This window comes from Anas platyrhynchos, chromosome 5 (genome assembly GCF_047663525.1).
Source record: "Anas platyrhynchos isolate ZD024472 breed Pekin duck chromosome 5, IASCAAS_PekinDuck_T2T, whole genome shotgun sequence".
Classification (NCBI taxonomy): domain Eukaryota; kingdom Metazoa; phylum Chordata; class Aves; order Anseriformes; family Anatidae; genus Anas; species Anas platyrhynchos.
In genome coordinates, this window is record NC_092591.1 from 28,779,803 (window position 1) to 28,806,708 (window position 26,906).

The window sequence follows — 26,906 nt, forward strand, 5'->3', positions numbered from 1 at the left end:
GTAATTGAAGGTGAACTTTTATAGTGCTTTTCTTTAATACATTAAAGCACAGGAATGAAAATAAGCTTTGAGACAGCTCTTAGTACTCTGGAAAGCAGTTTCCAGCCCATTCACACTTTAATTTTATCTGAATGTGAACCTTAAGCTGCAAGAATTCTTAATAACCCTTCAGTTGCTGGTCAGATTCAGGAAAATATTCTAAAATGAAAAATCTTTAGGTTTTTGTGGCCTTTATTTTGGGTCTGACTTCAACTAGATAACTGTCCTAATAATTTGTAGCAATGTTTCTTGGGAAGCAGCAGCTAGAGGCATCAGAACAGCCCGCTGTAGAGGATAAACCATCTCAGGGCATCATATAACGCAGAAGAAAAAATGAACTGTATTGAAAAAAAAAAAAAGGAAAGAAAAACACAACAATTTGGCCACCTAACTATACAAATACAAATAATTTGTTGTTACTGTGTTTCATCAGTATAGTGCATGCACACGGGTAAATACTGCTCAAAGAGAGCAATATTGAAACTAGAAAATGGAGAGAAGAGTGCTCTGTAGGTTCTAGGCAGAGGCAGTCTAGTTACAAGACAAAAAAATACAACTTATTTGGTCTATATTTTGATAAGTCATTCTAGCAAACAATATCATCTTAGTCTTCTCAATAAAATTAATAGTGGATAAACATTCAGAGATTTGAGTAGAGATTGCATCATATAGAGTCTCTCAGATTCTTCCAGATCTCATGAGTCTACAAAGTGGGTTGTGAAAGTGTTATGAGAGAAGAGTTTGTGCTGATTTTTTTTTTCCGTGCTTCTAATTCAAGCTAGAGATTCTGTGAAAATGTTCTTTATTGTGGCATTTTATCATTGGCGATTTAGGTCTTGACTCGCAAACAGAAGAAATAGTGTGAAGAAAAGATAAGGAAGCCTTTCTAAATATGAAAAGTCTATTTGTTTCTGGTTTGGTCTGATATTATGTGAAACTGATTCTGTTTGGATTAAAGACCAGAATTTTAAATGTATAAAGCAACTCTGAGGCATATGGGTGATCAGTATGATTTTCCTCACTGTTCTGTAGCTATTTGTCTCTCTGTATCTTTAGGAACTTATTTATTATGTTTAAAAAATCCAACATTACTAAGAAGTGTGCTAGAGGGTGAAAGTCTCAGCTGAGGGTTTGGCTAACTGCTTCTGATCCTACCTCTCCTGCAGGTGAGACACTGGGGGCTGAGTTGTACATGTACCTTATCTTGCACCCTAAAAAAGTAAATCATCACAGTCATTTTAATGCCAAACAAGATCTCTCTCTGCTTTCCTAGGTAACGTTTGCCACGTGTTTTGTGGTATGATATTAACCTTGACATGGGAATCTCATGATTCTCAAGGCAAGTAGAACACAAAGGGTGGCAATGCTGAGCCCCCCTTAATTCCACTCCTGCATGTAGTATATTCCCTTGGGTTTTGTCTATTCTGGACTGTAGTAGCTAGCTTAGTTTTCACCTAAAACTGCCTAATTCCTACTGGCTGCATTGAGCATATTTGAGCTGATGTTCAGCCCTCACTGCGGAAATTTTGCTTTGCAGAAATGTGAATCTATGAAGTGGGCTGATAATTTTAATAAAGCATTTGACTGTAAATTGCTTTGTAAACATCATCACATATCTGCACAGGGAGATAGGAATATTAAAAACATTTTTTTCTGTGCAGCAGAACTTAAGTTGTAAGGTACACAGACTTGTTAACATCTTGAGTTGAGAGGAATAGTAGCTGGAGAAGAGAAAATAAATAAAATACTGTTAAAAATAAAATACAGTTTTCTGTATCTAACTTAGTAGAGAATAATTTCTCTAGGCCAAAAAATACATTGTTGAGCTGCGCATGTGCTTTGGAGCCACAAACAGAAACAGAACTCACATACCAGAGTAGTTAGTCCCAGCCAGTTTCTGTCTCCAGCATATCAGCTCATAAAATTTCCTGTCTTTTGCAATAGTAATAACACAGCATATTCTGTAGCTATTAGGTTGAACAGGAAAACTTACGTGTTTCAGGTCAAATTTTCCACACAAAAAATACAAACCCAGTTAATAAGTACACATCTAGAATTCTGCTCAATATATAAACTACATTTTCTATCTTAAAAGTTTTCTTATGTACAATTTTTTCAGGTTTCTACTGATCCCTCGATATGCAAAGCAAGTATGCAAGTTCAGGCCCATGTTCTCCTCTTGACTTCAGTCAGGCTACTCATGCATTAGTGTCATCCACCAGCTTTGGTGAGACGGGCTGCAGAGTGACTTTTTACATTTAGGTAGAAACTTTTGTACAGAGTGCCTTTTAAAGAAGGGTTATGTAGCTAGCCATGTTGCACACACAACTTGGTAAATGTGGTTATTTATTTTAGCAACTTTCAAGCTGCAAAGTGCTTCTGCTTCATACTCCAGCAATTTGTACGTTGGGCTAAACATAGAATAGGCACTGTCATGACCATTATTTAGGTACTTTATAAGACTTTCAAAACTGTATGTCCCAGCCTACGTAGATGGCCCGATAGACATCTTTGGAAGTCCCTTTGGAGACATCCGTCGGTGCCTGCATACAAATATGATCTTGGGTTCACAAGAGACAATGACAAGATCTGGATTTGAGCAGCTGCAGGACTAAAATAGAGCAAAAGAGGTTGCATTTGAAATCAGACTTTGGATTTAGAAAGCTGTTACGATAATAGGATGAAGGTGAGCAGTTGAGAATCTAACCCTACATTTTCCACAAAGTATGTGTTTGCTAAACTTAAGTCTCTGGTTTGAAATTATTGAAAAGAAGAAGGAGAAAACAAAAAAAAAAAAAAGCAAAAGCAAAAAACTGTGGTGACTTCTGTGGTTACTGAAATTTGCAACCACATGTTTTGATGTAGCATGTTGGTCATAAGAAAATTTTGTTAATAGCAGCAGTTCTCTCTTAATCTCTCTTCCCCCCCAGAAAAGTTTCTTTGCAAGTACATTTACATAAAACACTTTTACTAAGCTATTTCAGAAGGATTTAGATTTTCTTTTAGGTTGTTTCTCTGATGGTTGTGGCACAAAACTTCAGTCACAGCTGAGTTCTTTAAATGCCCCCACAACATGCCTGGTAGTTAAGACTGAATTAATTTTCATGCTGCGTTTTTCTAACGTGCTTAGGTAGCTTCTTCATTAAAAAATCACTTACGTACCCATGTTTGCCACTTTAGAGACATTTTTCCTTTGGATTGCAATCTTTCCTCTTCAGTACAGAAACACTCGCCACCCTAGCTTTTCACTAAGAGATATGGGCACAGGGACAACTTCACTGAGCTGCAGCAGTACAGGGACAGAGGTTGGATCACTATGGGCAAATATTACATATACAGATGAGTGATGCTGCAGTAAGCTTAAAATTATCCTTTCTCTTCTCCTTCCAACCATCCTATGTTGGTTGGTTTAGGGTTTCCTCTAAGATATTGTATGGGTGTAGAGATTAACATGACGTACCATCATTCTTGATTCCAGCCCTGGCTCGTTTCTGTGTTTAATCATACCATTGTGTCGTATATTTGAGCAAATTTCTGGAAGGGCGGGAACTCTGACCCTGACAAGGTATAGACTAATGCCTCTTGGCAATGCTGATATTCCAGCCCATTCTTTTCAAAAGGGAAAAAAAATGAAAAGGGGAAAAAAAAAAAAAAAAAAGGCTGCATCTTAGGATTCCAGTTGGAACAGGCTCTGCTTTTATTATTTTTATTTTTTTTTTTTTTTGGCCAGTGAACCAAGAGAGAGGCTAAAATGGTAGGGAAGTGCTTGGGGATATTAAAAGACAACAAATAAGACCTCTATATGATATCTTAATGCTCTTACATATTTCTGAAGAAAAACTATTGCTAATGTGTTAGTATTAGTTCTCCTATTGCTTGATTAAGTAGTTTATAACCTTATGGTGAGACGACAGGCTGCTAGGTATTTTTTTCCCAGTGAAATACAGCCTGACATTCAAAACCAGAGGCCTGTGTTTGCCAGGTCTTGCTGTATAAGGGAGATCCTAATCTCAACAAGATAAACTGCTTAAATAAAAGTTGATGAAAGAACAGTCCGAATAGTGGATTACACTCTCGCTGTTTTACAGTGCTTTGCTTTAGGACAATTCTTTGCTTGTATCCTTGGAGAAGTCAGTCAAAGAGCTGCAGTTTTAGGTGTTCTCAGAGTTTTATTAATCATGATTTTTTCCCAGTTAATTTCTGTTCAGTTCTTGCATTTTCATTCTGGGCTTGGAAAGAAACTATGGGGAAAGGGTTAAGAGCATGCTTTGCTCTTCATCTGTTTTAAATCCATAAATGTGAGCCCCTGTGCTGTTTCTAGGTTTCAGATTACTCGCTGTGATTTATAGGAAAAGGCTGTTCTCCGCAAGTTGAAATCCCATGTGTTTCTCCACCATTGTAAAACAACAAATCTTTGAGTATGCTTCCAGTTGCAAAAATTGCAGTTTTGAGCCACTTTTGTAACTGTTTTATGTTGTTGTTGTTTTTTCTTTTTCGATGTCATGGCATTGACATGGGAAGTGAGGTCCCCTTGTCCTAATGCTATCCGTGCAAGGTTTTACAATGCTTTTCACAGCAGCTTACACAGACTGTAGCAACACCCTTGTGTTTATAGTCTTCTATCACTCTGCTTTTGGAGGATACACCCACTAAAAAGTGCAGCTGGAGGCAGACACGTATCATTCTGTATAAATTACATGCAGAGCACATACAGAGATGGCAGGCTTAGAACTGTGATGACCTAGCAGTCAGTGTGCTCCCATTCACTTCTGATGTCTCATGGTGTAAATCAGTGCAGAATTTGGCCTCATATATTTTTGGTTGATTTTTGTGGGAGTGATATATATTTAAAAAAAATTTTTTTTTGAGTTGTCTCATCATGTAATCATGATGTGGTGTGAGTTCAGAATATAATGCTTACAAACAGCTTCACAACACTGACATCCATCTTCCCTTTTTCATTATTAAATGGCAGGAGAATTTACCAATCACTTTTGTGGTAGAAAGCAACATGGAAAATGTTAAGGATTTCTGAAATAGTCTTATTGCTAATTTTGGTAATGTAAATATTACTAATACAGTCAATGGCCTTTTCCTTTCAGATATTTTTCCTGTTGTAATTCCTGTCTCTCCAACAGGAGAGCTGCTTTATTTTGTCAGTTGGAACTATGCAATTATTTTCGTTTGCTTTGAACAGCTGAGATGCTCTCTAAGTTTAGCTACTTGGCCTTGGTAGAATAGCATAAAGCTGCAAAGGTGTATAACTGAATCTAACTTCTTGCCTATGATTCATGAAGAAAAACTTGTCTTTGTCTCTACTCCACGTTATTTTAGAATGCACTATTGCTGAGATGAGGCAAAAAAGTAAAGGAGTTTCTGGCTGAAGTCATTGTGTGAAGTTAAATAAGTAGCAATGCCATGTTGTTTTGACCTTCTATAGATCGCCAGTGAACTGCATCAGTAATTGATCTAATAAAAGCCTATTTCTTTTGTCTCAAAACAAAAGGCTAAATAGGATGTTGTTGTAGTATTACCTGATGTGTCTTAATTAAGAAGGGGGATACAGCACGTATTAAATTAGTAAATTCAAGTCTTGTGTAAAGTGGAAATCAATAAGCAAGACTTCTTAATGAGTCCTGATCATACTTTTAATTTTTTTTGTCTACTTGTTTTCTGCCTTAGACATTTTTGCATGTCTTTTTTTTTTTTTTTTTTTTTTTAATTTTGCATATTGCTTGTTCTGAGCAATGCAATTTAAGCTAAATAGAAAAGCCAGTCTCAGACTTGAGTTTGCAGTGGTCTGGCAGCACCCTAGGATGAATACAACAAAGAGCTACCTTGTAGTGTTAACAACTTGTTGAGCATAATGAAGTAGTGTAACAGAAGCCAGTTTAATATCCAAAGGTTATTGTAAGTTTAATAGGCCAACAACAGAGAAACAAGCAACCATAGGCAATATGGTTATTTCTTTCCAGTATTGCTGATTTTAGCCCTGTGGATCCTTGTATAATTCAGAGCCATGAATGACAAACTCAGAAAAACAAAACAAAACTTTTAACCAGATGCTGCAAAATACTAACATTCGTGTCTTTCCTTGTGCAGTGAACTACAGCTCTATTGTCTTCTATCTTCAGCTTCTTTGGAAAAAGAGTTTAACTTGTCAGACAGTGTCTGGAAGACAATGCCATATATTATTATTTAGTTATCTGTGATCTCATTTGTGTCTAGTTACTTTCAAATTGTTTGGCTTTGAAAACATGTAAAAATAGCCGGGTTCTGTCTCAACAAGATGCAGAGAGTGAAGAGCTGAATGAAGGTTCACTGTGGTTTGATAATGGGGAATTCACCAGATTAGGGAAACATAACCAATTCTGAGAAAAAGGGGGCTGTTTTTATATTTCTCTTTCATTTGTAACAGGGGTATTTCACTCCCTTTCAAAAATCCTTTTGTTTTCCTTTGTTTTTTCCATGCCGTTTGTGCAACTCTTTATACCCTGTTAAAAGAGAAGTAAAAACAGAATTGTGAAAATATATAGTCAAGACTGTTTAGGATGTACGAGAAATATCATGCTTTAGTCTGGTTTGAACACAAACCTTTATACTAAGGGTTAAGTTCTTAGCTAGCATCATTGGCAGAACAGAAATGAACTCTCTGATGTTCATCCCTGCATAGCATTAGCCCAGAAAATGTAGATATCATCTTTATTCTAGTAGCTACAGCTATTTATCTTGCTTCTAGAAGTACTGTGTATTTGAGCATTCCACCCAAGAGAAGTTGAACAAAGTAGAGGCTGGAACTCCAAAATCCCATGCTGTTTAGCTATTCATAATTGTTATTTGTAGCTGGAAATGAGGTTTTGTTTTGTTTGTCCGGATGTGCTAAGGAACAGAGGGACAACTGGGGATGGGCTGGGAGGTCAGCATGCTAGAAAACTTTGCATTTAATGGTGTGCTCATCTTCCTTATCCCATGGCCAGTCTTTCACTACCACATAAACGCTTTGCAGTTCCTGAAAATTCAGCTGTGAAATGGTTCCACCTTGAGTAACAGCAATATAGCCCTTGTGCAGCAGTACGAATATTAGAGAGTTTGTACTTCAGGTAAGTTATGTAGCTAACCTCGTGAGACTCATGGTCCCTATCAGAAAAACAGCATCCAAAGCCATCTGCACTTTGTGCCATCTCTTGCTGATCTTGCAGTGGTAACCTGTGTTAATTCTGGGTTAGAAAAGCAAAGCTTCTTCCCCTTTTCAGGCCTACATTTTAGATTGCCTTGATAAGAGCATAGTTTAAAGGGCCAGACTGATTAGCTGTACTTTCCAGACACACTCTGAGTCTCAAATTACCATTAATGCTTTATACAAGTCAAGTCAAGTCATTTCAGCTGGTTCTCTGCTTTCCATATTAACCCCCATCTTCTGCTTCCCCAGCACCATCTCCCAAGCCATCCTTGCAGACCTCTGGTCACCTGCCACCATTACTCTTAGCCTCCCAAAGCAGCAGAAAAGTCACAGTGCTGTGCTAAAGCCATCCTATGTGCCTTTCACCTACATATTTTATGTTAAAAAGAAACAAAAATAAAAAACAAAAAACAAAACTAACACAACGACAAATACAGTGGGAGAATACAGTATGGGGAGGAGCTTGGTTATGTTAATTCAGCTTAAGCTAATTACCCCGGGGCTATGTTCACATTCAGTAAACAATAACCAAAATGTTTACTGCTTGAAATGTTCACCAGGGGAGTGGATTTGACATTACTTTTACGCAGTATTCTTGTAGAGCAATTTATGATTTTACAGTCACTCAGAGTCCTATGGGAAGTTAGCCTCCACATTCCCCTAGGTAGGAAACACAGTTATATTAGGGAATGCGCAGTTAAGTCAAAGCAGCTCACATTCTTAAAATTCACCACTTCAAACACCCTATTCTCTCTAAACTGTTAATGCAAAAATCCTTGTAGAAGTTGTTTGCTGCTGACCTTGAATTATTCAGTGCTCAGATGAAGTTATATCTGTTCAGGAGCAACTGGCAAACATGAGTAAGAGTTAAGTAGGCATCGATCTTTCATAACTAGATAACTTGTTTGCCTTTAATTACTGGAATGCCTTTTCCTGTAAGACCAAAGAAGTTCGAAAAATGTATTGTTCCTGCTATTTGTGATTCTCCTTTTTTTTTTTTTTTTTTTTTCTTCTCCGAAAAATAATATCTATTATTTCAGCATCCTTTTTGCATTTAAACCTGTAAAGACCCTGGAGAGTGAGCACTAGAGGGATGGCTGCATTCATTTCATTTGTGTTGTTACTCATTTCTAATTTTACTTTCTCAAATAGATGGGAAAACTAGAGGGCAAAGTCTAGTAAAAAAATGTTTCTCCATTGAAAATAAGCACATTAATACATTTGAAAATGTTCTGGGAGCATTTATATAAACATTAAGCTTGGCTGCAGCCCATTTAATAAAACTTTGCTTTTGTAACTGGTTTGTTCTTCAAGTGTCGTTGTACTTTTCTGACACTTTGGGGCAGTTTTTACTAGTTTGTCCTTAAGGTGATTTTTGTGAATTGCTTATGGGGGAGGGTATTTTTTGAGAGGCCCTGGTTAACATATAATGATGGCTGCAAAAGTACATCAGAAGTAAGCAGCAGTTGCCAAGCCCTAGCACCAAAAGCAAGAAATTGGGTAGCTCACATTATTTGAATGAAGCAGTGATTCTGTTTTTGTTCCTGGGTACAGTGTGCAAGCACTTCCTATTACTGGACACACAGCCATGAAAACTAATCCATCCTAACTCATCACATGGAAAATGTTGTCCAATAAAAGAGGCTCCCATCAAGTGTAATGTGTAGGGAATGACCGAACGTGTGAAAAGACAAGAATAACCTTGAGCCACAGCAAATTCTATACCAAAAGCCCCTAGAGGACTAACGATGAAAGATTTCATTAGACTTAAATGCACTAATGAAATGGCTTAATGTAGTTACTCTGAATCTCTTCCACCAGATTTTGTTACAAGGACAGATTTTCAGTGCCTGAATGGAAAAAATATTTCAGTTCATATGCACAAAATATTATTAAAATCTGATGTGTTAAAGATAAAGTTCAAGTCTAAATAATGATTAGTGCCAAAAACTTCAGGCCAATCAACTGCAGTCTTCGTTCTTAATACTTCAGCTCTGTCTTAAATCCGAAATTTAAGAAGACTGCAGAGAATTTAAATATGTTTGAAAACTGAGCTTGACTTCAAATCAGTGTTAGGTTTACTGAGAAGAGGGTATTTTGTAAAAGATATTGTAATTCCATGACTCTCTCCTACTGAGTTTTCCTTCTGGTTAAACTCATACTGAAGAGCGTTGTTGACCTTTTCACTCCAATAATATCAGTGTCCTTGTACGTGGGGACGTCTGTGCCAGACGTTAACGGGCCTGAAAATAATATGTTCTACATATGAACAAAATACAAGTGTTACAAATAGGAAATTAACACCACCTTTCCTCTGTCTTGTTGCTTTAATATTTCTGTTAACACTACACCAATATATGGAATACCTTTCTAGGATGAGAAGGGGGACACGCTTATAATGAGATTACTAAGGTTTTGATATCAAATTCAGCAGCATTTTAAGGACAGCAAATATTTCTAATTAGCAGATTTTTTTTTCTATATAGCTCTTTACTGAAAGACTTGTGTATTTTAGAACAGGGACGAATCTTACAAAACTTAATTAAAACAAACAAACCAAAAGTTTTTAGTTATCTTAAAATGTGAAACAACCAAACCATGCAACTGTTTACTTCCTGATGTTTGCAGAAAAAAAAAAAAAAAAAAAAAAACTTAGAATCTTAGCCTTGGTCCCAAAAGTATTCTTCTGGGGAAGCCCTGCAGGTCCCTTAGCAGGAATGAGACGGCAACGTACCTGCACTGCAGACAGATGCTGGCCAAAGCCTAGGACCTTTGCTGTGGCTGTCTATGAATGCAGGACTGTGGAATGAGTCATACCTTTGGGAGGGTACTGAGGTTTTGGCTGTGCTGTGAAAAATAAATAATATTGCAATACTAATGGCTCTATTACAATAGAAGTTTGGGGCATTTATAAATATATAGCTTTCCAACCAAATGTGAATGTCTGTAAAAGTACCTTAAGTTCTTCAGTATGCTTCTTTTCCAAATTATGTGAAATTCCAGTCCAGATTTCTGATGGACTAATGAAGAGATCGGGTTTCCTCCAAATGGCTTGTGGTAGGTTAAGTAACCTAACAACAAAAGAAGGCAGAAAAACTAATGATTTCTAGTCATATTATTCTGTCAGGCTTCCTTTTGTAGCGTGGGTGCTCAAGCCATTCCATCTTGCTGCAGGGTCATTTTCATTGTCCTCATTGGTTTTGCTTCAAGGAGTGCCTGCATTAGCAACAGGTTATTTTTCCAGTGTACAAATAAAGCAAACCTCATTTCTAAGTGTCAGAATAGGAAAAACTTAAGCTTGTATGAAGCTATTGACCCTACTCCTACCAGGATGGTTTTCTGTTATTGATTTGATGTTATATTCTCCTTAATCATCCTAGATAATCCCTACAGGTTCTGACAATTTTCCTGATTCATGGGCAGCTTCAGACCCTAATGGTCTGATTTTAAGTCCACTGGAAGCATTGTGTAGTATGTGCTGTGTTCAAGATCATCTCGGTGTCCTATTTATATTGAGACAGAAGTGTATCGGTAGCCAGTGAAAGCTCCTGGCAGTTAGCGGCTGTGCAGTACGTTCTGTATGAGGAGCTGTTGGTCTTGGTCCGAGACAGGACAGTAGATATTTCTGGCCATATGGCTGAAGCCCAAATGAACGTTTGAACTGTAATGTTCTTCCTGCCCCTCCTATAACTGATCCCAACACTGGCACAGGGGACAATGCAACGTGTGGTGCTCGCATCGCCTTTCTAGGTTACATCCACGAAGCAGAAAGGATATTTTAGCTGTTTGGGCTGACTTTCACCAACATACAATTCATGGAAACAAAACTACTAAGTATTACTAGAAAAAAGAAAGTCTTTTTTTAATCTGATTTTTCTTTGGAAAAGCTCATGCTGAGAGCTTGTCTAGCATTGGAAGCTGTAATTTTTAGGTTGATTTTACAGGCATAAAAAGCTACTTAAGCTTATTTTTGAAGGTAGTACACTGGGGTTGTTGGAATCACTCAAGTGGTGATTGGTAAGTCACTTCAGATGTTGGTTATCATGAGGTTAATGGGCATGGTGAGAGTCTAAGCCTGATAAATGTTCCTGACAGGAAAACAGCTTCATTAAGCAAAAGGCAAAAGCCTTTCCTGCTGGCCCTGTTACTAATGCACTTACCAAACATGCTTTCTACCAAAGTTAGGCAAAACCGAACTTGCAGGTAGAGATTTCATTTGCAGGAGAGCTTAGCTCCCACAACTAAACTGAAATAGGCAAGCTTTCGAAAGTATCCCAGTAGTCCCTGTCTGAAAAGGAAAAAGTCCCCTGACTCATGGTGACCCAGCTCTAGCATGGACAAGGAGGTGATGGCACTGCCATGGGAGACATGGTCTACACAGACATAATTCTCCAAAGGGTGTCTTCTGTTTTCTTTGAGGATCATGCACCATGGGGGTATGGTGCTTCTGTATCTAGAAGCACTCTCAGATGATGTAATTTCCTGCCACACTTCTTTAAAATAAAATAAAATGTCTTCATGAAAATCTCATTCAGAGGATAACAAAGCATTGTGTGGCTGTTTGTCATATAACGATGCTGTATGTCCCCCCAGATTGCAGACAGTCATTCTGTAACTAGAATTGAGAGATGTCACGAGTGGCTGAACAAACAAATATCTCCAGTTAATGTTTAAGCTCTCAATTTACTAAAGCATTTGTTACCAGTTTGCAAAAGAGATCAAACAACTGTGAATCATAACCTTGGCTACTAATTAAATCCTTTATTCCCTTCTCTCATTGCAGAAGCATTTAATCTCAGGGAAGCAGGACAGCCTGTTGGGCAGAATTAGATTTTACAGCATAAGCAGAAACAAGCTTACTGCAAGGTTTCCTATTGCAGTTGGAAATGTAAAGGAACAAAATGAGAATATTAACTTCCATTCCTGGCATCAAAGTTCATGTTAGCGCTGAAAAAATGATTGATTTAAAATTACTGCATTGGAAAATCATTTTGGTGGTGTAGTATTGTTATTTCACTGAATGGTGAATCTCATTTTTATTATCCTACTGCCTTGTGTACAGATGAGGTTCTGCACCTAGACAGAAGATGAGGGATTTGGTGTACTTTACTAGTGACCGTATGCCCCAAAGAAAAGTGTTTTAGTTAAAAATAATGGACTGTGAAGAACACCCCAGAGGAAATGAGGCATAAAACAAAATACTACAAGCAGTTTTACTGCAATTGAAATGTATTTCTATTTGTCATAAGTTGTTGTTGTGTGCATTATGCTGTGTATATCTGCATGAAAGTTACCCTATCATACCTTTAATACCTAACACCAAATTCAGCAGCATTTATCTTTTTGGCTCTAACTCTGTGAAGAAGAACTTAAAAAGATAAATGCTTTATTTCCTTCTGGTTTTGTGGAAGTTGTCCTTGTTGTGAGCAGTGATGCAGCGGGGGCTCTCGGAATAGCGACACCAGTAACTAAGATTGGGCTGACTCAGTTCACCGGGAGTCGATCCAAGAAGGCAGCTGGCCCAGTTAGAAGAAGTGAATTTCCATTCTTATAACGTGAGCATGATGTTGCAGTCAAGTGTACATGAGAGGGGACCTGGACAGAGTCCTGTGAGAGCCTTCTGTAAGGTATTAATAGGGAAGGGCCTCCCGTACAAACCCAAGCACAGATTCAGGGAACGCTGCGTAGTTAATGAGGTGCAGTCACTCCGAATGAAGGCACATCATGGTTGGTGGACCTGTGTTGAAAAGCTTCACGTCATTAGTTTGAAAAGCAATCCTATTTTACGGAGAAAGTTGTGGTTTGTTTGTTTGTTTGTTTTTCTGTTGTTGTTAAATTTAAGTGATGTCTGTAGCAAAAAAAAAAAAATCTAACTGATAGAACAGTATCTGCAAATAGAAGATCAGAGCGTTTTGTTTTATTTTTGTTTTGGCTTTTGTAGTTGGAGAAAGCTATTCTCCCATAAAGAGTGAGTTTTCAGAAAGGCTCCGCTTGCTGTATTGCTCACAGGACAGGCACCCAAGATTGGCACACACAGAACTTCTCTTTGCTGGGAGAAATTTGTCCTGAGGAGCTACCTGAATACTCACTGATGCTCCAGGCTATATTTAACTAAAGAGGATTAGGTAATAGCACGCTGTAATATACTGAAGACTCAAGCTTGTACACGACTTAAATACAATTTTTCCATCCTATAGTGAATATGAACAAGGTCAGGTTCTACCAGGGGAGAAAATACTGCATAGGGACCTCTTCGTATGCCTAACCATCAGCATTTTTAGTAACAATTTATAATGATAGAACACCTGGAATATCTAAGGCCAGCTCTTCTTTGTCTGTTCCTTACCCTAACCCATCACTGGAAGTCTACTTGAGAAAAAAATATAAAATGCCAGAAGTTCACCATTGAGAAACAAAAACATTGCCACATTGTTGTCAATATTGTCATTTAAATGTGCAGAGAATAGTAATAGTAATAGAGTGAGCAAGTAGGATAAGTTTTCAGCATAGCTTTGATATATTAATGGTGTGTTGTCTTTTTTTTTTTTTACTGTTAAGAAGAAAAAAATGTAATTCTAATAAGCTTTAAAAATAATGAAAAACAACAAATATCTGTTGCTGTTAATGAACGGATTTCTTTCATACGCTTCATGAAAAATAATTTTCTCAGATACTATGAAAATTTATATGAATAGCAAATTCTTGGTTTTGGATTTTTTTTTTTAATTTTGTTTTTAGTTCATGTGCATGACAAGGGAGATATATTTGTTTTAAGACACTGTGGATTTCTTTATGTACACTTCCAATTCAGTTTGGGGATGCATGTGGATATAGAGGTTGCATTCAGCTACCACCGTATCATTTGTATTGTTTAGCAGTCTACTCAAAAATCTTCTAAGTGATTTTTTAATGGTTTTTGAAATCCAAATTCTTTGAGTGAAGGGGCATATTGCACAAGACTTAGTGAAAAGAAAAGAAACAAAAGCTGTAATTCTAGAGTGTGTGTAAAAGCTCTGCATGGCTGAATATGCAGAAACTTGACAGCTTTTTTTTTTCTTTTCTTTTTTTTTGTGGAAAGGGAACTGGGAAAGACAAGTGGAGGTTTGCTTTGACATAGAGGTTGTGTGGACGCCAGTTTTTGCTGTGACATGTGTACTAACCTAGCATAGAGCAGACAAAATCCTGGATTTTTATAGCATTCTTGGGAGGTAGGGAAGGTCAAAATAGTAGTGTGCTGCACACACGGGATGAATCGCTACTACTAATGTTACACATCCATGTGTTGGTGAAGCACTTTCTGAAGGCTGCTAGTTTACAGTTTGGAAAGAGATGCTCCTTCACCCTACTCACCTGCTTTGTTTTCCCCATAGGCTGCGAGAACATCACCGTGCTGCGATTAAGGTGATTCGTAGGATGCAGTATTTTGTGGCAAAGAAAAAGTTTCAGGTGAGTTGTGAAGAGAAACCTGCTTTTCTAAATAAGACCTTTTATTCTCCTATTTCATTGTTTCTTTTAGAAACTTTAAGAGACAGACACAATTCATTTCAGTAATGGTGAGCTACACCCACTATTCTCTCCCTCCTTGAATAGGGTGGTTGTTTAGGAGCAGGTTAGTCAACTGTGGACACACTGGAAATAGGCTAAACTCCTGAAACGAGGTCTGAATTAAAATGTTATTTTCTACTAATGGACTTGACCTCTAACCCTCTGTTATCGCTCTTTCTTGCAGTGCAAGCATTCTCATATGTCTGCATTAATTCCAAACCGTATGTTACTGTCTTGCTGAGTCAGTAGAATTGGAGATTAAAATACTACCTCAGCCTTGTTTCTGTCTCTTTGCTCTATTACAATGAAGTCCTGATAAGAAACTGGGATGGAAATTGTTAGTGTATCAGAAGGCTTCTGCTTACTTTTCACTCGTCCCATCTGCATAGGTAGGAGATTTCCTTCACAGTTTGTGAGATAGTCAGTTCTCTTTACTCCTGTCACCCTCACCAGCAAACATTTCCAGTGCATCACTTGCTGGGATATTGCAATACCGTAAGCAGTTCACAGTAGCTAATTAACCTGGTTGCCTGGTCTGAATAAAAATCTGTGACTGCAAACTTTCTAAGAACATGGTTTTTAAATCAATTTAACTAATCCAGCAAAAACACACATGTCAACAGCCTTCAGCTTGATTTAAACCATGTGAATATATCTATTTGTATAAGAAATATATTACTTGACTTAAAATGAATTAAGAAGGGACAATCCATGGAGAACAGGCTTCACAGATGAAAATGCAAAGAAAAGGGGGAGGTTAACTGCCTGCATCCATTTTCAGGTATAACCTTGGCACTATTGTGTATAACAGACTAAAAAGCTTTCTCATGTTTAATCTACACCAAAAAAAAAAGGCTGTGATGTGGTGGTGGATGATCCCTTTTCTTTCAAATATTTGAAAGGCAAAAAGTTTAGGAGGAAAAAGCTGATGGTAATTAATGATCCAAGACAGCGTTGTTTCTGTAAAGTAACGCCTACTGCTACTTCAAAGCCTAGATTTTGACTTCATCACTGAAATTTAGAACCACTGTGTGAATTCTTCAGTAATTTTCTTCCTTGAATCTTTGTATCTTTCCTAAAAATCATTAGCCAAATTATAGGTAAGGTTGCCTTACGTGTTCCCAAATCTCTTTCAGTTGTGGATAATGTGGATAATACTGTCACCATTCAGGCTGAAATTTCCTATGACAGGGATTTTATTGGAGGAAACACATTCAGAAAGTTTCTGCTAGAAAATTTCACCTGTTATTTTTCTTAGACTGAAGTTAAGAAAGCCACAATGTCCAAACTACTTGAAAATACTTTCTGTAGTCATTTTGTTGAGAAGCTCCTTAATGCCTGATGATCAGTACTTGTAACTTGGAAAGGGATGTGGCCCATTCCAGTGATGTGTCTGTTGCTATTTGGTGAAAAACAGCCCAAATGTGGCCAGTTGCATTAAACTTTAATTTATTCTCATTCCGCAATCTGATTGTGATCCTTTGGTCTGTGGTAATTACAGAATCATTGCTCTCATAAAATCAGAACATAAAATATTTGCCACGGTATTAACTAAGCTACTTAGAAACAAGAAATCTACACATCATGGATCTACCTCCCAAGTGGTGTTTGTCAAAAACAGATTTGGAAAATGCCTGAACACTGTGCAACATTATCCACCTGGCAAGCAAATGAAACTCCCCTGCGGCAGATGACTTGATAGAAGCTGAAAAAGCATTTGACTGAATAGAATGGCACTATTCAGTTCTTGCTTGAAACTTGTTTGTACTCGGTGTCCCATTTGCTAAGCTGGCTTCTCAGTTGTGCTCTCACTTTCTCACCTGCAAAAGACCTCTTCCTGGCCATCTACAAAAACCCTTAACAAGGGCTGTCTCTTATCCTTCTTTAGTAGTGTTTATGCTTCCTGAGCTATTAATATGAGCTGTTAGTAAGGAGCTAAAAATCTAAGTTAAGCTAAAGTGAAATATCTTAAGTCACTACTGCATTCAAGTGATACACTGCTGTATCTGTCGGAAGCAGAGTCTTCCAGTACGGAGATATCTGATACTTCTCCATAATTTCTGAATACAAGGTTATGACCGCGTTTAAAAACTCTGAGAGCACCGAAAGTACAGTTTTCAAAAGCATCTAAGTAACCTAATGCACAAAGTCACCTTGAAATTCTAGCCACAAGGTGCTTTTGGAAATCTTTCCCGTAATTAGGAGATAACCACTGTCATTATTCTTTCCTCAAATGTATGTTGTAAATCTGCTTTGTTCTATTGTATGCACATAAAATAACCATAAGAAATTAAAATGTTTAAACACATGCCAAATAATGACTATATAGTTTGTACTAACCAGTCCAACACAATACCTGAAACTAAGGTAAAGAAGAATATGCATTCTAAAAACTTAATCTTTCAGATTTCTACGTAGCAGCTGTTTTCTGGTAGATACTCGTCTTTTAAACATTAAGTTTATGTGAAAAGTAGCTTCCTAACAGAAAATTCAGATTTTTCCTTTACCTGTTGAAAAAAAACAATATCAGCTGAAGTCCATTGGACTATTCATGTTAAAAATGAGCTGGAAGAAGTAATTGCAAGGTCGGCACTTAAAAGCAGAATTTTTTAGACATGCCTCCAAAGCTTTTGGCAGGGAAACCATAGGAAGAAAGGGAGGAAGAGGAAAATTTTGCAAAATAGGTCTCAGCATGAACCCAGCATGGTTCTTAAACTATACCAGCTGTTTGCAGGATACACCTGTATGTCTAATTTTGTATAGATATTTTTTTTTTGAAGACTTCAATCAATAACAAGTGGTGATGGCACCACAAGCACAAATGTCAATTAGAAAAGAGACTTCCCGTTTGAAAAAAAAACAAAAACAAAACAAAACAAACAAACAAAAAAACCACAAAAGCAAAAACAACAACAAAACACAAGTAAAGAAAGAAAGAAATTGAAACTAAACAAAGAAATTTCAAAGGACATGAGAAGTATTACTGTGTGAAGCATCAAACATGCACATCATTTCCTCTTTAAAAGAAGGGTTCGGATTTTTACTGTGTTTTAACAACCAGGTCTGAGTACAGTCCATATGATGTCCTTGTAAGAACCCAGCATAACATTATAAACAATTAATACCTTTTTTATGGATGTGTTTATGCTCTTGTAAAGGGGCTATAACACTTGCAAGGTCTGTAGGACTGGTTCAAATTGTGTGGGAAAGATCTACTAGTAATCAACACGAGTCCTGTGTGTCAGAAAAGCTGAATGATTTACTATTAAGGAAGGATTCTGTAGTTCATAGGGAAAAGAGTACTTAGAAATTAATGGTTTTACTAGGCTTTGTTCATTCTTCATACACAAATGTGAATTTCACATATTAAGTATAAATCAGATATCTTCATCACTGTCTAACCTTATAACTGAATTTCAAAAAGCAATTCACCATGGTTAGTTATTTCCATTAGGTGAATTCATGGGTAAGTAACATTTGCCTTCCAATTAGGAAACCTAAATGTTTTATGACTTACGCACATGGATACAATTGTGTTGTCCACCATATACCCAGAGACCAGGAATTTGATCTGATTTCCCATTGTCATCTTTAAACATTTTTTCTTTCCAGTTCCGTTTCAAAATATGTTTTTAATTTGTGTTGTGCTCTTCACTATGGCAAATATTCTATACATAGCATAAACTAAAAATACAGTTTGGAGTTCCACTGATGACATGACTAACTGTTGCCTTGTTTGTTATGATTTCACTGGAAAATCTTTCATTTATGCTCTTATAATTCATCACCTTATGTAATTCGTTTGTCATGGTATGAATCATGAATTGTGTGTGTAATCTTTTCTAATCTCCATACTGGGCTGTAGCAAACAATGTAGTTCAAAGTGTCCTTTCTTCAAAGGATCCCAGACCCATTTTATTTGACTGTTACTTGGTTACATTTACCAGTAATTCCCATTGCAGGGATTCCCCTTTCCCTGGTCTGCCTTTTGGGAAAGTTCTCTCTCAGTGCAGCCACAAGGGAACAGCAGTATGTATTTGTGCACATTGCATATTTGGATTTGGCTTTTGTGACTTGCATACTTTCATATATGACAGAGGAAAGTCTGTTTCATGTGGGAAGATTTTTGTCATGAGTATTGGTTAATTAACAGGGGGAAGAAAGTGGAGAAGATGAGAAAAGCTGTGGGGCTGGCTTCTACAGTTTTCTTCAACACTCATCCATTACCTACTGCAATTTTGTTTTCCACTTACAAAACTAACAAACTGTTGTCAACCTCAGCAGCATTTTCTTTTGAAAGACAAGCTTTCACTACCACATAATTACAGAATAATCAGTACTGACTGTTAAATACGCTATTGGACTAGGAAATTCAACTTCATTCATAAATTCTGTTTACTCCAGGTTTTCAGTTTTTGTTTTAAAGAGAAAGAAGCAGCCTGGTAAATGGAAAATAGGCAGTAACCTACTTAGTGTTTTATTATCAGACTCCTGCTGCAGTGTACGGGGAAGACAGAATGAGGTCTGCGTGCTTCTTTTCTACTAAACTGCTTTTCTGAACCTGCAGTTTTCAAGCTGATCTTACAGACTAGCCTTGTGGTGATGTATTGCACAAAAATAATCCAAGACTTTTTTTTTTTTTTTTTAATTTAAATACCACCACACAGTACTAGTCTATGGACAAGATGTACAGCTTATGCCATCATTGAGTCAGGCTTCTTTCTCTGGGGGTGTCAGCTATGACTGAGGTGTGTGTAAGCACTTGGGTTTCCCAGGAGTTCCTCTGTGTGCTCTGTGGTAAAATGGAAGCAATTCTCATTCATGCCTAGACTGCCATCACAGAGTATCTCACAGGCACCCAAGGTTTGCAGTTGGCTTCTAGGAATCTGGCAGACTGAAATGTAATTTGCTTAATGAAGTGATATTTTACTGAAAAAGTAAATATATGGAGAGAGAGTTTTAAAGATGAAGTGTTGAACTCTAGTTTTGTAATAGCAGGTGGAATAAGAGAAAAAAAAATGACAGGAGACTAACAAAAAATATTATTTTGATGCAGAACACTGATTTTCAGAAGATTCACAGATTCTGAAGCAGCTTAAGGCAATATTAGGAGATAACAGATATCAAAGTAATTGAATTGTAAGATAGCTTAACTGCCACTTCCAGTCTATCTGATCCTTATCCAATATTTCATTTACCAAACAGCAAGGAAGTATAATAGAGCAGAGATATTAAATTACCTGATAAATTGGAAATCATCCCCTCAAAAAAATTAAAAAAAAAAAAAAAAAGGGAAAGAAAAATAAAAGCCAACTTTTTTTTTTTTAAGAGGTGGGAGTGTACTGTAATGCATTTATATTATAGGAATTTTTCCTGCATTTAACTGAAGACTGCAGTGATGTTCTCAGTCATGTTTTTGGATGACTTCTTCAGCTGATCGAGATAATGTTGAAGGTGGTAAATTCATCAGTTTTTACCAAACCTTGAAAACTTTCTACATAGGTGGACAGCACAGTGAATGAGTCAGAAGTATCAGTTGTTGTTACTTTGTTGTGCCCTGTGGCAGCTTTGAGTAGGATCTTTGGGAGGAAGCTTCCTTCCATGCCAGGGTGGGAAGGGAGCTGTGAGGTGCCGGCTGAGCGTGGCAGTTGGAAAGGCGGGAAACCCTCAGGAGGCGCGGTGGTGGTGTGGCTGAGGGCAACGCGAGGCTTGGGGGTCCCAGCGGTGCCTGAGGGGCTTCTGCACACCAACACCCTCAGGCTGTGTGCCCTGTGTGCCTGTGGTCTGCTCTGCTCACAGCCTCCTCAAGCAGCTGCAAAGTGTTGAATAATATTCTGTCAGGCGTGTGGTGGTGAGGAGGCGCAAACACGGCGGTCGCCAGCCAGAAAGTCATGGCCTCTGCTTCTGTTCCTCTGGCAGCCCTGAGGGGCCTTGAGACTGTGGGGTGGGCCTGGGGCTAGTCTCTGAGGTGGAGGATGAGAGCAAGAACAGCTGTGAGAGTTGTGCCACAGTAAATGAGCTGCTCTGCCTGATGGCCAAGCTTCAGGATGAGGTGAGGAGACTGAGAAGCGTCTGAGAAGGTGATAGATCAACAGAGCTGTGCTCTGCCCCCCCTGATATGCACATGCCGACCTAGCATGGCCATTAATGAGGCAGGTCTGGTATCTGATCTACATCAGGATGAAGGCAGCAAATTAAGAGACAGCAAGTTGTGGAACCATGTTGCTGCACAGAACTGTGAGAGGAGCCCCTGTCTGCCCACTCAGCTTCCATCACAGAATAGGTATGTGGCTCTAGGTATGGTAGATGAGGGATGTGGGAAGATGGTGGAATAGGTAACAGAACAAGTTCTCTACCAATGTCAGATCAACTAAATCCTCACAGCAAGTGCAGCATCAAGACCAGCGCTGTGAAGAAGCAGCAGTTGTAGCTGTAGGTGACTCCCTCCTGAAGGAAATAGAGGCTTCCACCTGCAGACCAGACTCTCTTTACAGAGGAGTTTGCTGCCTCCCTGGTGCTAAGATCAGAGATGTCACCAGTAAATTTAGGAGCTTAGTGTAGCCTTTGGATTATTACCCACAGCCTTCAGATTATTACTCACTCCTGATCTTTCAAGTGGGTGCCAACAATATCATAACCAGAAGACTGAGGTCTGTCTGATTTCAGGGCCCTCTCTACAACTTCCTGAGGGAGGGAAGTGGAGAGGGAGGTGCTGGTATCTTCTCCCTGGTCACCACTGACAGAATGCATAGAAATGGCACAAAGCTGCACCAGGGGAGGTTTGGACTGAATATTATTCTTTACTGTGAGGGTGGTCAAACACTGAAGTAGGCTTCCTGCAGAGCTGGTTGGTGCCCCATGCCTGTCAGTGTTCAAGAGGCATTTGGACAACACCCCTCAATAAAATGCTTTAACTTTTGGTTAGCACTGAATGGTCAGGCAGTTGGACATGGTATAGGTCCCTTCCATCTGAAAACCTGAAATTCTGTAATTCTGTAATTTCAGGTGTTACCATTCAGTCTAACCTGTGACGTTTACACTCTTCCCTTCTCTCCTTTTCTCTGTCGATTTAGAGCATCATTGATTCTTCTCACATGTAGTTCTGGTACTGATTGTATTCCAGCTTCTAGATGTAGGATTAATACATTTGTAATTTAATACATTTTGACCATTTCATTCAGTAGCTTTCCAGGTAGTGTCAGTATTTCTTGGAAAAAATTATGGTGTTTGTTTTTAACACTATACAAAAGGTTTTTTATCGCTAGTAGGTCAGATTATGATTTTCCCATGTATAGAACACAAATTTCAGATGCAGGGCTTTCTCCCTGGTCATTTCTTGCATCGATATTTTCCCAGTGGACTTGAAAGCAGAGCCAGGCTTTCTGTAAAAGGAAATCAGCATTTTACCTTCATCCAGGAGTCTGGTTTAAAGTTCCCATGTTATAAGCTGAACTGAGAGCTTAGGCTGAGAATAAGGGTTTGCATTTGAAAAAAAAAAAAAAAAGCACTTTACTGGCCAGTGGTTGAAGAGTTTGAAACTTATTTCCAGAAAACACTAAGGTGACCACAAAGTTCTGAGCAAGGTACCAGAAATCCTTTTTTTGGTCTCAAGTTCAGTAGATGGTCTCTTTAAAGGCATGTAGATCTGCAGTAACAATAATGCAGATGAATTTGGAACTGTCATAATTATTCCATGATAAATATATGATCATGGCAACAATCAAACTATCTCAAAATTTATACAGCATTAAATGGGTTTGAAAGATTTTTTTGTTTGCTTTTGAAAAAAATGTACACTAACAGAGATCATTTGTATATCCTTGTGGCTTACTGGCATATTTCTGATTTTTATTTTACAGCAAGCTAGAAAGCCCTATGATGTCCGAGATGTTATTGAGCAGTATTCCCAGGGTCATCTGAACCTGATGGTGCGAATCAAGGAGTTACAGAGGAGGTATGACAACTGACAGGGTTATAAGTGCTGTATTGGCATGGCTGTGGAAGTGTACAGAATACAAAAATAGCATTCAAGTAATATTCTGTTTTTACAGATGAAGGAAAAGGCAGATTGCTTAAAAATCTGATGTTTGTGACTTACTATTTGCATTATACTTGCATGTATTGCCTCAGTCCCAGCTTGCTCTGACTGTAGGCCATAAGCCCTTAATGTTATGGGCTGTGTACATACAGAGTGAAATACCATCACCTGCTCTCATAGCAGGTTTGTTTACTTAAGAGTAAACAAAGAGACAACAGATGAATGCTGTAAGTAAGCTATAGTAGACCAAGGAAAAGTGGAAACAATGATGCAGTTCCACCTGGAAAAACAGTGGACACTATAAAACTTCACAGTGGTTAAAAAGCTGAATGCCAATCTAAGTTTAATTATTTTTTGTTGTCGTTTTTTAATTTCAAACTATTCTTAGTCCAAAGTAACTGCTTCACTTACAGTACAAACCACAACTTTTTTTTTTTTTTTTTTTTTTTTTTTTTTTTTTTTTTTACCTTTGTGCTGCTTCTTTGTGAGGAGGTCTCTCCATTCCAGCTAGAAAAGGTGAAGATGCCACTTCAGGATGATAAAAACTAAAAATGATTCTTCTTTGTTTACAGGTTGGACCAATCTATAGGAAAGCCATCTCTTTTTATCTCCGTCTCAGGTAAGTTACTATGAAGGAGAGGTGTCTACAGTTAATCCGATGAGGAATTTGTGGAAAATACTTGTAAAAATATTTTTGATTTTGTTGCAAAAATTTCAAAAAGATCCAACCCGATGTCATCTGAAGTTTAGGCATAAATATACAATAATGTTTAGTTATCAATATTTTTAAATAGGGCTGTTCTGATTTAAATATTTAAAGCAACTATCACTGGAGTTTTCAAAATGTTAACTAATCTCTCTGAGACTCACTATTTTCAATAAAATGGTGTGTTATAGAGCTCTTGTGAAATTAGTAACATTTACACAAAGCTTTGATATTTTTGAAAAGAGAACAGAAAAAGAATGCCAGGTACTGATTTTGTCTGGTGACAAGTCTGGGTAATCAAAACTGTATTAATGTCATTTTCAAACCTACGTTTCTCTACAGTATATAGAAAGGAAAAATAGATAAAACATTATCCAAGTGCATTGTTGAAGCAAGCTATAGATTTTTTATTTTTTTTGCGTAGTGTCAAATTGTTTCTAAAAGCAATTAAAATATGAAATAAATTGGGAACAGTTTTGTTTTCCTGCGTTAAAGCATAAAACAAAGGTTGAAAGTGCCTGCCTTTAACTTAAGAACTTAAGGGTTATTAAAACCCACGGCTTGGGCTAGTGCTATAAAAAATAAAAATAATAATAATTAAAAAAACCCTGCCTTTAAGAAATAAGCTTCCAGCCTGGCAAAGGTATTCAGTTACACTGCGTTGGTGGGCTAGTTATACACACCCTGTTGTGGCTTACTGCTATTTTGTTATAACACCATTTATTAATTTGAAAATGTTTCTTGTTCAACAGAAAAAAGCAAAGATCGAGGAAATAACACGATTGGTGCCAGGCTGAACAGAGTGGAGGACAAGGTAAGCCTCAGGCTGGCAGTGAATAAAGATATGTTCTGTGATCAAACAGTGCTTTTTTCATATGATGCAGGAAAAAAATCAACTTAAAATAGAGTTGAATGGCTGGCTTTTCGAGGTGATGGAACATAATTTTTGTTGTGGATTGCATTTTTGGTTCTTTCTTGCCCTTTTAACAGAGTAAGAAAAAAAACATACTTTAATTGATTTTGGTCTCTTGGGATTTACTTGTTTTTTTGATTTTTAATTGTATACGTTACACATGTCTCAATGCTCTACTTCCTTCCTCCACAATAGATAAAAGGCTCTGTTCCTTTAATACTTCAGTATATTACAGTCCCAAGATTTCCCTTTGATCGTGACTCTGTTGTTTATATAACTCCACCTACAATTCCTTGGAGAGCGCGAGAGTAAACCTCGTTTTGTCCTGGTTTTCATTCTCCATGACAAATGGAGTTTCTCCTTTCAAGTGACATGAAGCCTGAAAAAATCAGACTTGTTCTATAATTGCGAATTAACAGTTAAGTGCCTTGTAACGCCTTATTTCAATGTTCGCTGTTCTTGAAAAATCACATGACAAGATGACAGGTAGAGGCTATGTCATTGTTTAAAAAAAAATAAAAAAGAAAAAAAAAGTTTGTCCATGTTGGTGTAAAGGAAAGTGGAAATATTTTTAAGTATCTTGAGGAAAACAGCTTTCTTCCACAACTTGCACTGTGTGATAACTTCATTAAGAATTTGTTCTGAAGAAACATCCAGCAAATATTCTGCAAACCAAAAGAGTTAAGAGAAAGATTTGCCAATGGATGCAAACTGAACACCCTAATCTGTATTGAATCACTTGTGATGTGTCCATTCCATATGCATTTCTCCTTAAATGCATAGGATAAACTTGAATGATGTTACTCAGAACTGTACTTCTATCTATCGTAAATAAATGGCATTTTAAGGGGAACAGGTGCCATTTGGTATACAGGGTGACATACAGGAGGAGTGAAGTAGAAAACAGGAGAGCATACTGCATTTTGCTCAAAGATGAATCACTGCACAGTGCTTGCTCGGATCTATGTCCGGTAAGTGTTCTTACAAATGGAAGCTTTCTCCACGAAGTTTGGATTACATTTATTTATTTTATCTCCTTAATGTCAACTAGAAGTGTGGAACATGACAAAATGTCTTGTGAATAGTGTCAAGGAACAATGACTTTTCAGTTTGGGCAAACAATTCTCAGATGACAGCTAAAATAGATTCTCAGTGCTGTTTGTAAAATCTTCAGTGAGCGTGAGAAAGTTTTGGTGTTGTGCTGGCTCAGAGATAATCTGCTCGGGGGTTATTAATTACTCTTTTTACATCCTTACAAGTAAGTACGCTGTGAATTTATGGTGACTGTTGTTTTATGTCTTGTAATGGGACTGTAAAACACTCCCTGTTTAATTTTAGTATAGCTGGGTTAAATTTTAGCCTTGTTTTAAGTAACAGACCCTTCTTTCTTTGTAGTTGCATGAGGTCATCTGTGGTTTCAGAGCTGTATGTTATCTGACCTATACAGCTAGTCCTATCTGCAGGAATTTTATCTGAAAGTAGCTGAAAGGCTAAAAATAGAGAATTTCAGTTGGACTACGCAAACAACGGTGTACATGACAGCACACTGGAACTGGTGAAATCACCTTTTTACTGCAGCTGCAGATGGTGGCCAAAGCTAGTTTTTTGGTATTCTTGATCTTCAAAGCTGCCTTTCTCTTTTCTGTAAAGTACACAGTACATGCGATGATTTCAACACACAATTAAATCCTTCCCTTGCTGAGCGCAAGTGCGAGTGAGTAAAGGGTATGTAAATCAGCTGGTTTTTAAGGTGACTCTCTATTTTAAACACTTAGCTGCGTCCTATTTAGTTTTTGAAATAGTTTTGAATCTTGGACATCTGAAGAATAGATTATCAACAGCGCAGGCTACTGTGCAGCTTCTAACCACCTTTGTATGTTTGAAAAATATCCTTTCAAACATTTTAAAATGAGCTGTAGCCTTCTGAAATTATTTAGATGCTCCTCCTGCAGCAAGGAGGAAATTATGTGGTACATGATATCCCACAGGAATAAGTTGAGTTCTTCTAATAGATTTTCATCTGTGATTATTAGTACACTTGCTGCAGCAGAGGGCTGGGAAGAAAAAAAAAAAAAAAAAAAAGATGTCAGAAAGTCTGTATTACACCTTTCTGCATCTCAGAGTAGTTCATCACTCATGGAGAGCTCTCCAAGTGCCACTGGGAGCAGCCTAAACCTCCAGGGCTCCCTCTTCCTCTGAGCCTCGTGCAAGGTTGCATATGAGGAATTTCCAATTGCCGTGCGCAAACACAACAAGTTTGTGCCAGAAAGCTTCCACGTGATGCTGTGCTGTTTAGCATTGAAATCCTTTGCATCATCAGAAAATCAAAGAAAAGGCAAGTTTATGAAACTTTTGGGTGCTTCTGTTGATGGGCATCTGCTGTTGGCCCAGGATCTGTTACAAGCACATCACAGAGGCAGAATCCAGTTTCATTTTAGGTCCATTCCCGTAGGCTTTTGTGGAGGTGGATTTTGAGTTGAGAAGT

General features: G+C 37.7%; 1 protein-coding gene and 1 long non-coding RNA gene across 9 annotated transcripts in view; one reads left to right on the forward strand and one right to left on the reverse strand.

Annotated features, from left to right (window-relative positions):
* The window catches only part of KCNQ1 (potassium voltage-gated channel subfamily Q member 1), a 408,405-nt gene that overhangs the window by 279,725 nt on the left and 101,774 nt on the right, over positions 1 to 26,906 (forward strand). For 7 of the 8 annotated variants that reach the window (XM_072038533.1, XM_027458507.3, XM_072038534.1 and 4 more), the window contains 4 exons: positions 14,590 to 14,665; positions 22,624 to 22,718; positions 23,375 to 23,421; positions 24,261 to 24,322. In XM_072038533.1, the coding sequence (XP_071894634.1) occupies positions 14,590 to 14,665; positions 22,624 to 22,718; positions 23,375 to 23,421; positions 24,261 to 24,322 (280 nt within the window). Of the gene's footprint in view, positions 1 to 14,589; positions 14,666 to 22,623; positions 22,719 to 23,374; positions 23,422 to 24,260; positions 24,323 to 24,616; positions 24,957 to 26,906 lie in introns of those variants that run through there. The other variant, XM_072038532.1, reaches the window with a different exon arrangement.
* LOC110352761 (uncharacterized) lies at positions 3,871 to 11,131 on the reverse strand. Its single transcript, XR_002402270.4, has 3 exons — positions 10,176 to 11,131; positions 9,954 to 10,066; positions 3,871 to 6,533 (listed from the first exon to the last, which is right to left on the reverse strand). It is a non-coding gene; the product is annotated as an uncharacterized lncRNA (long non-coding RNA).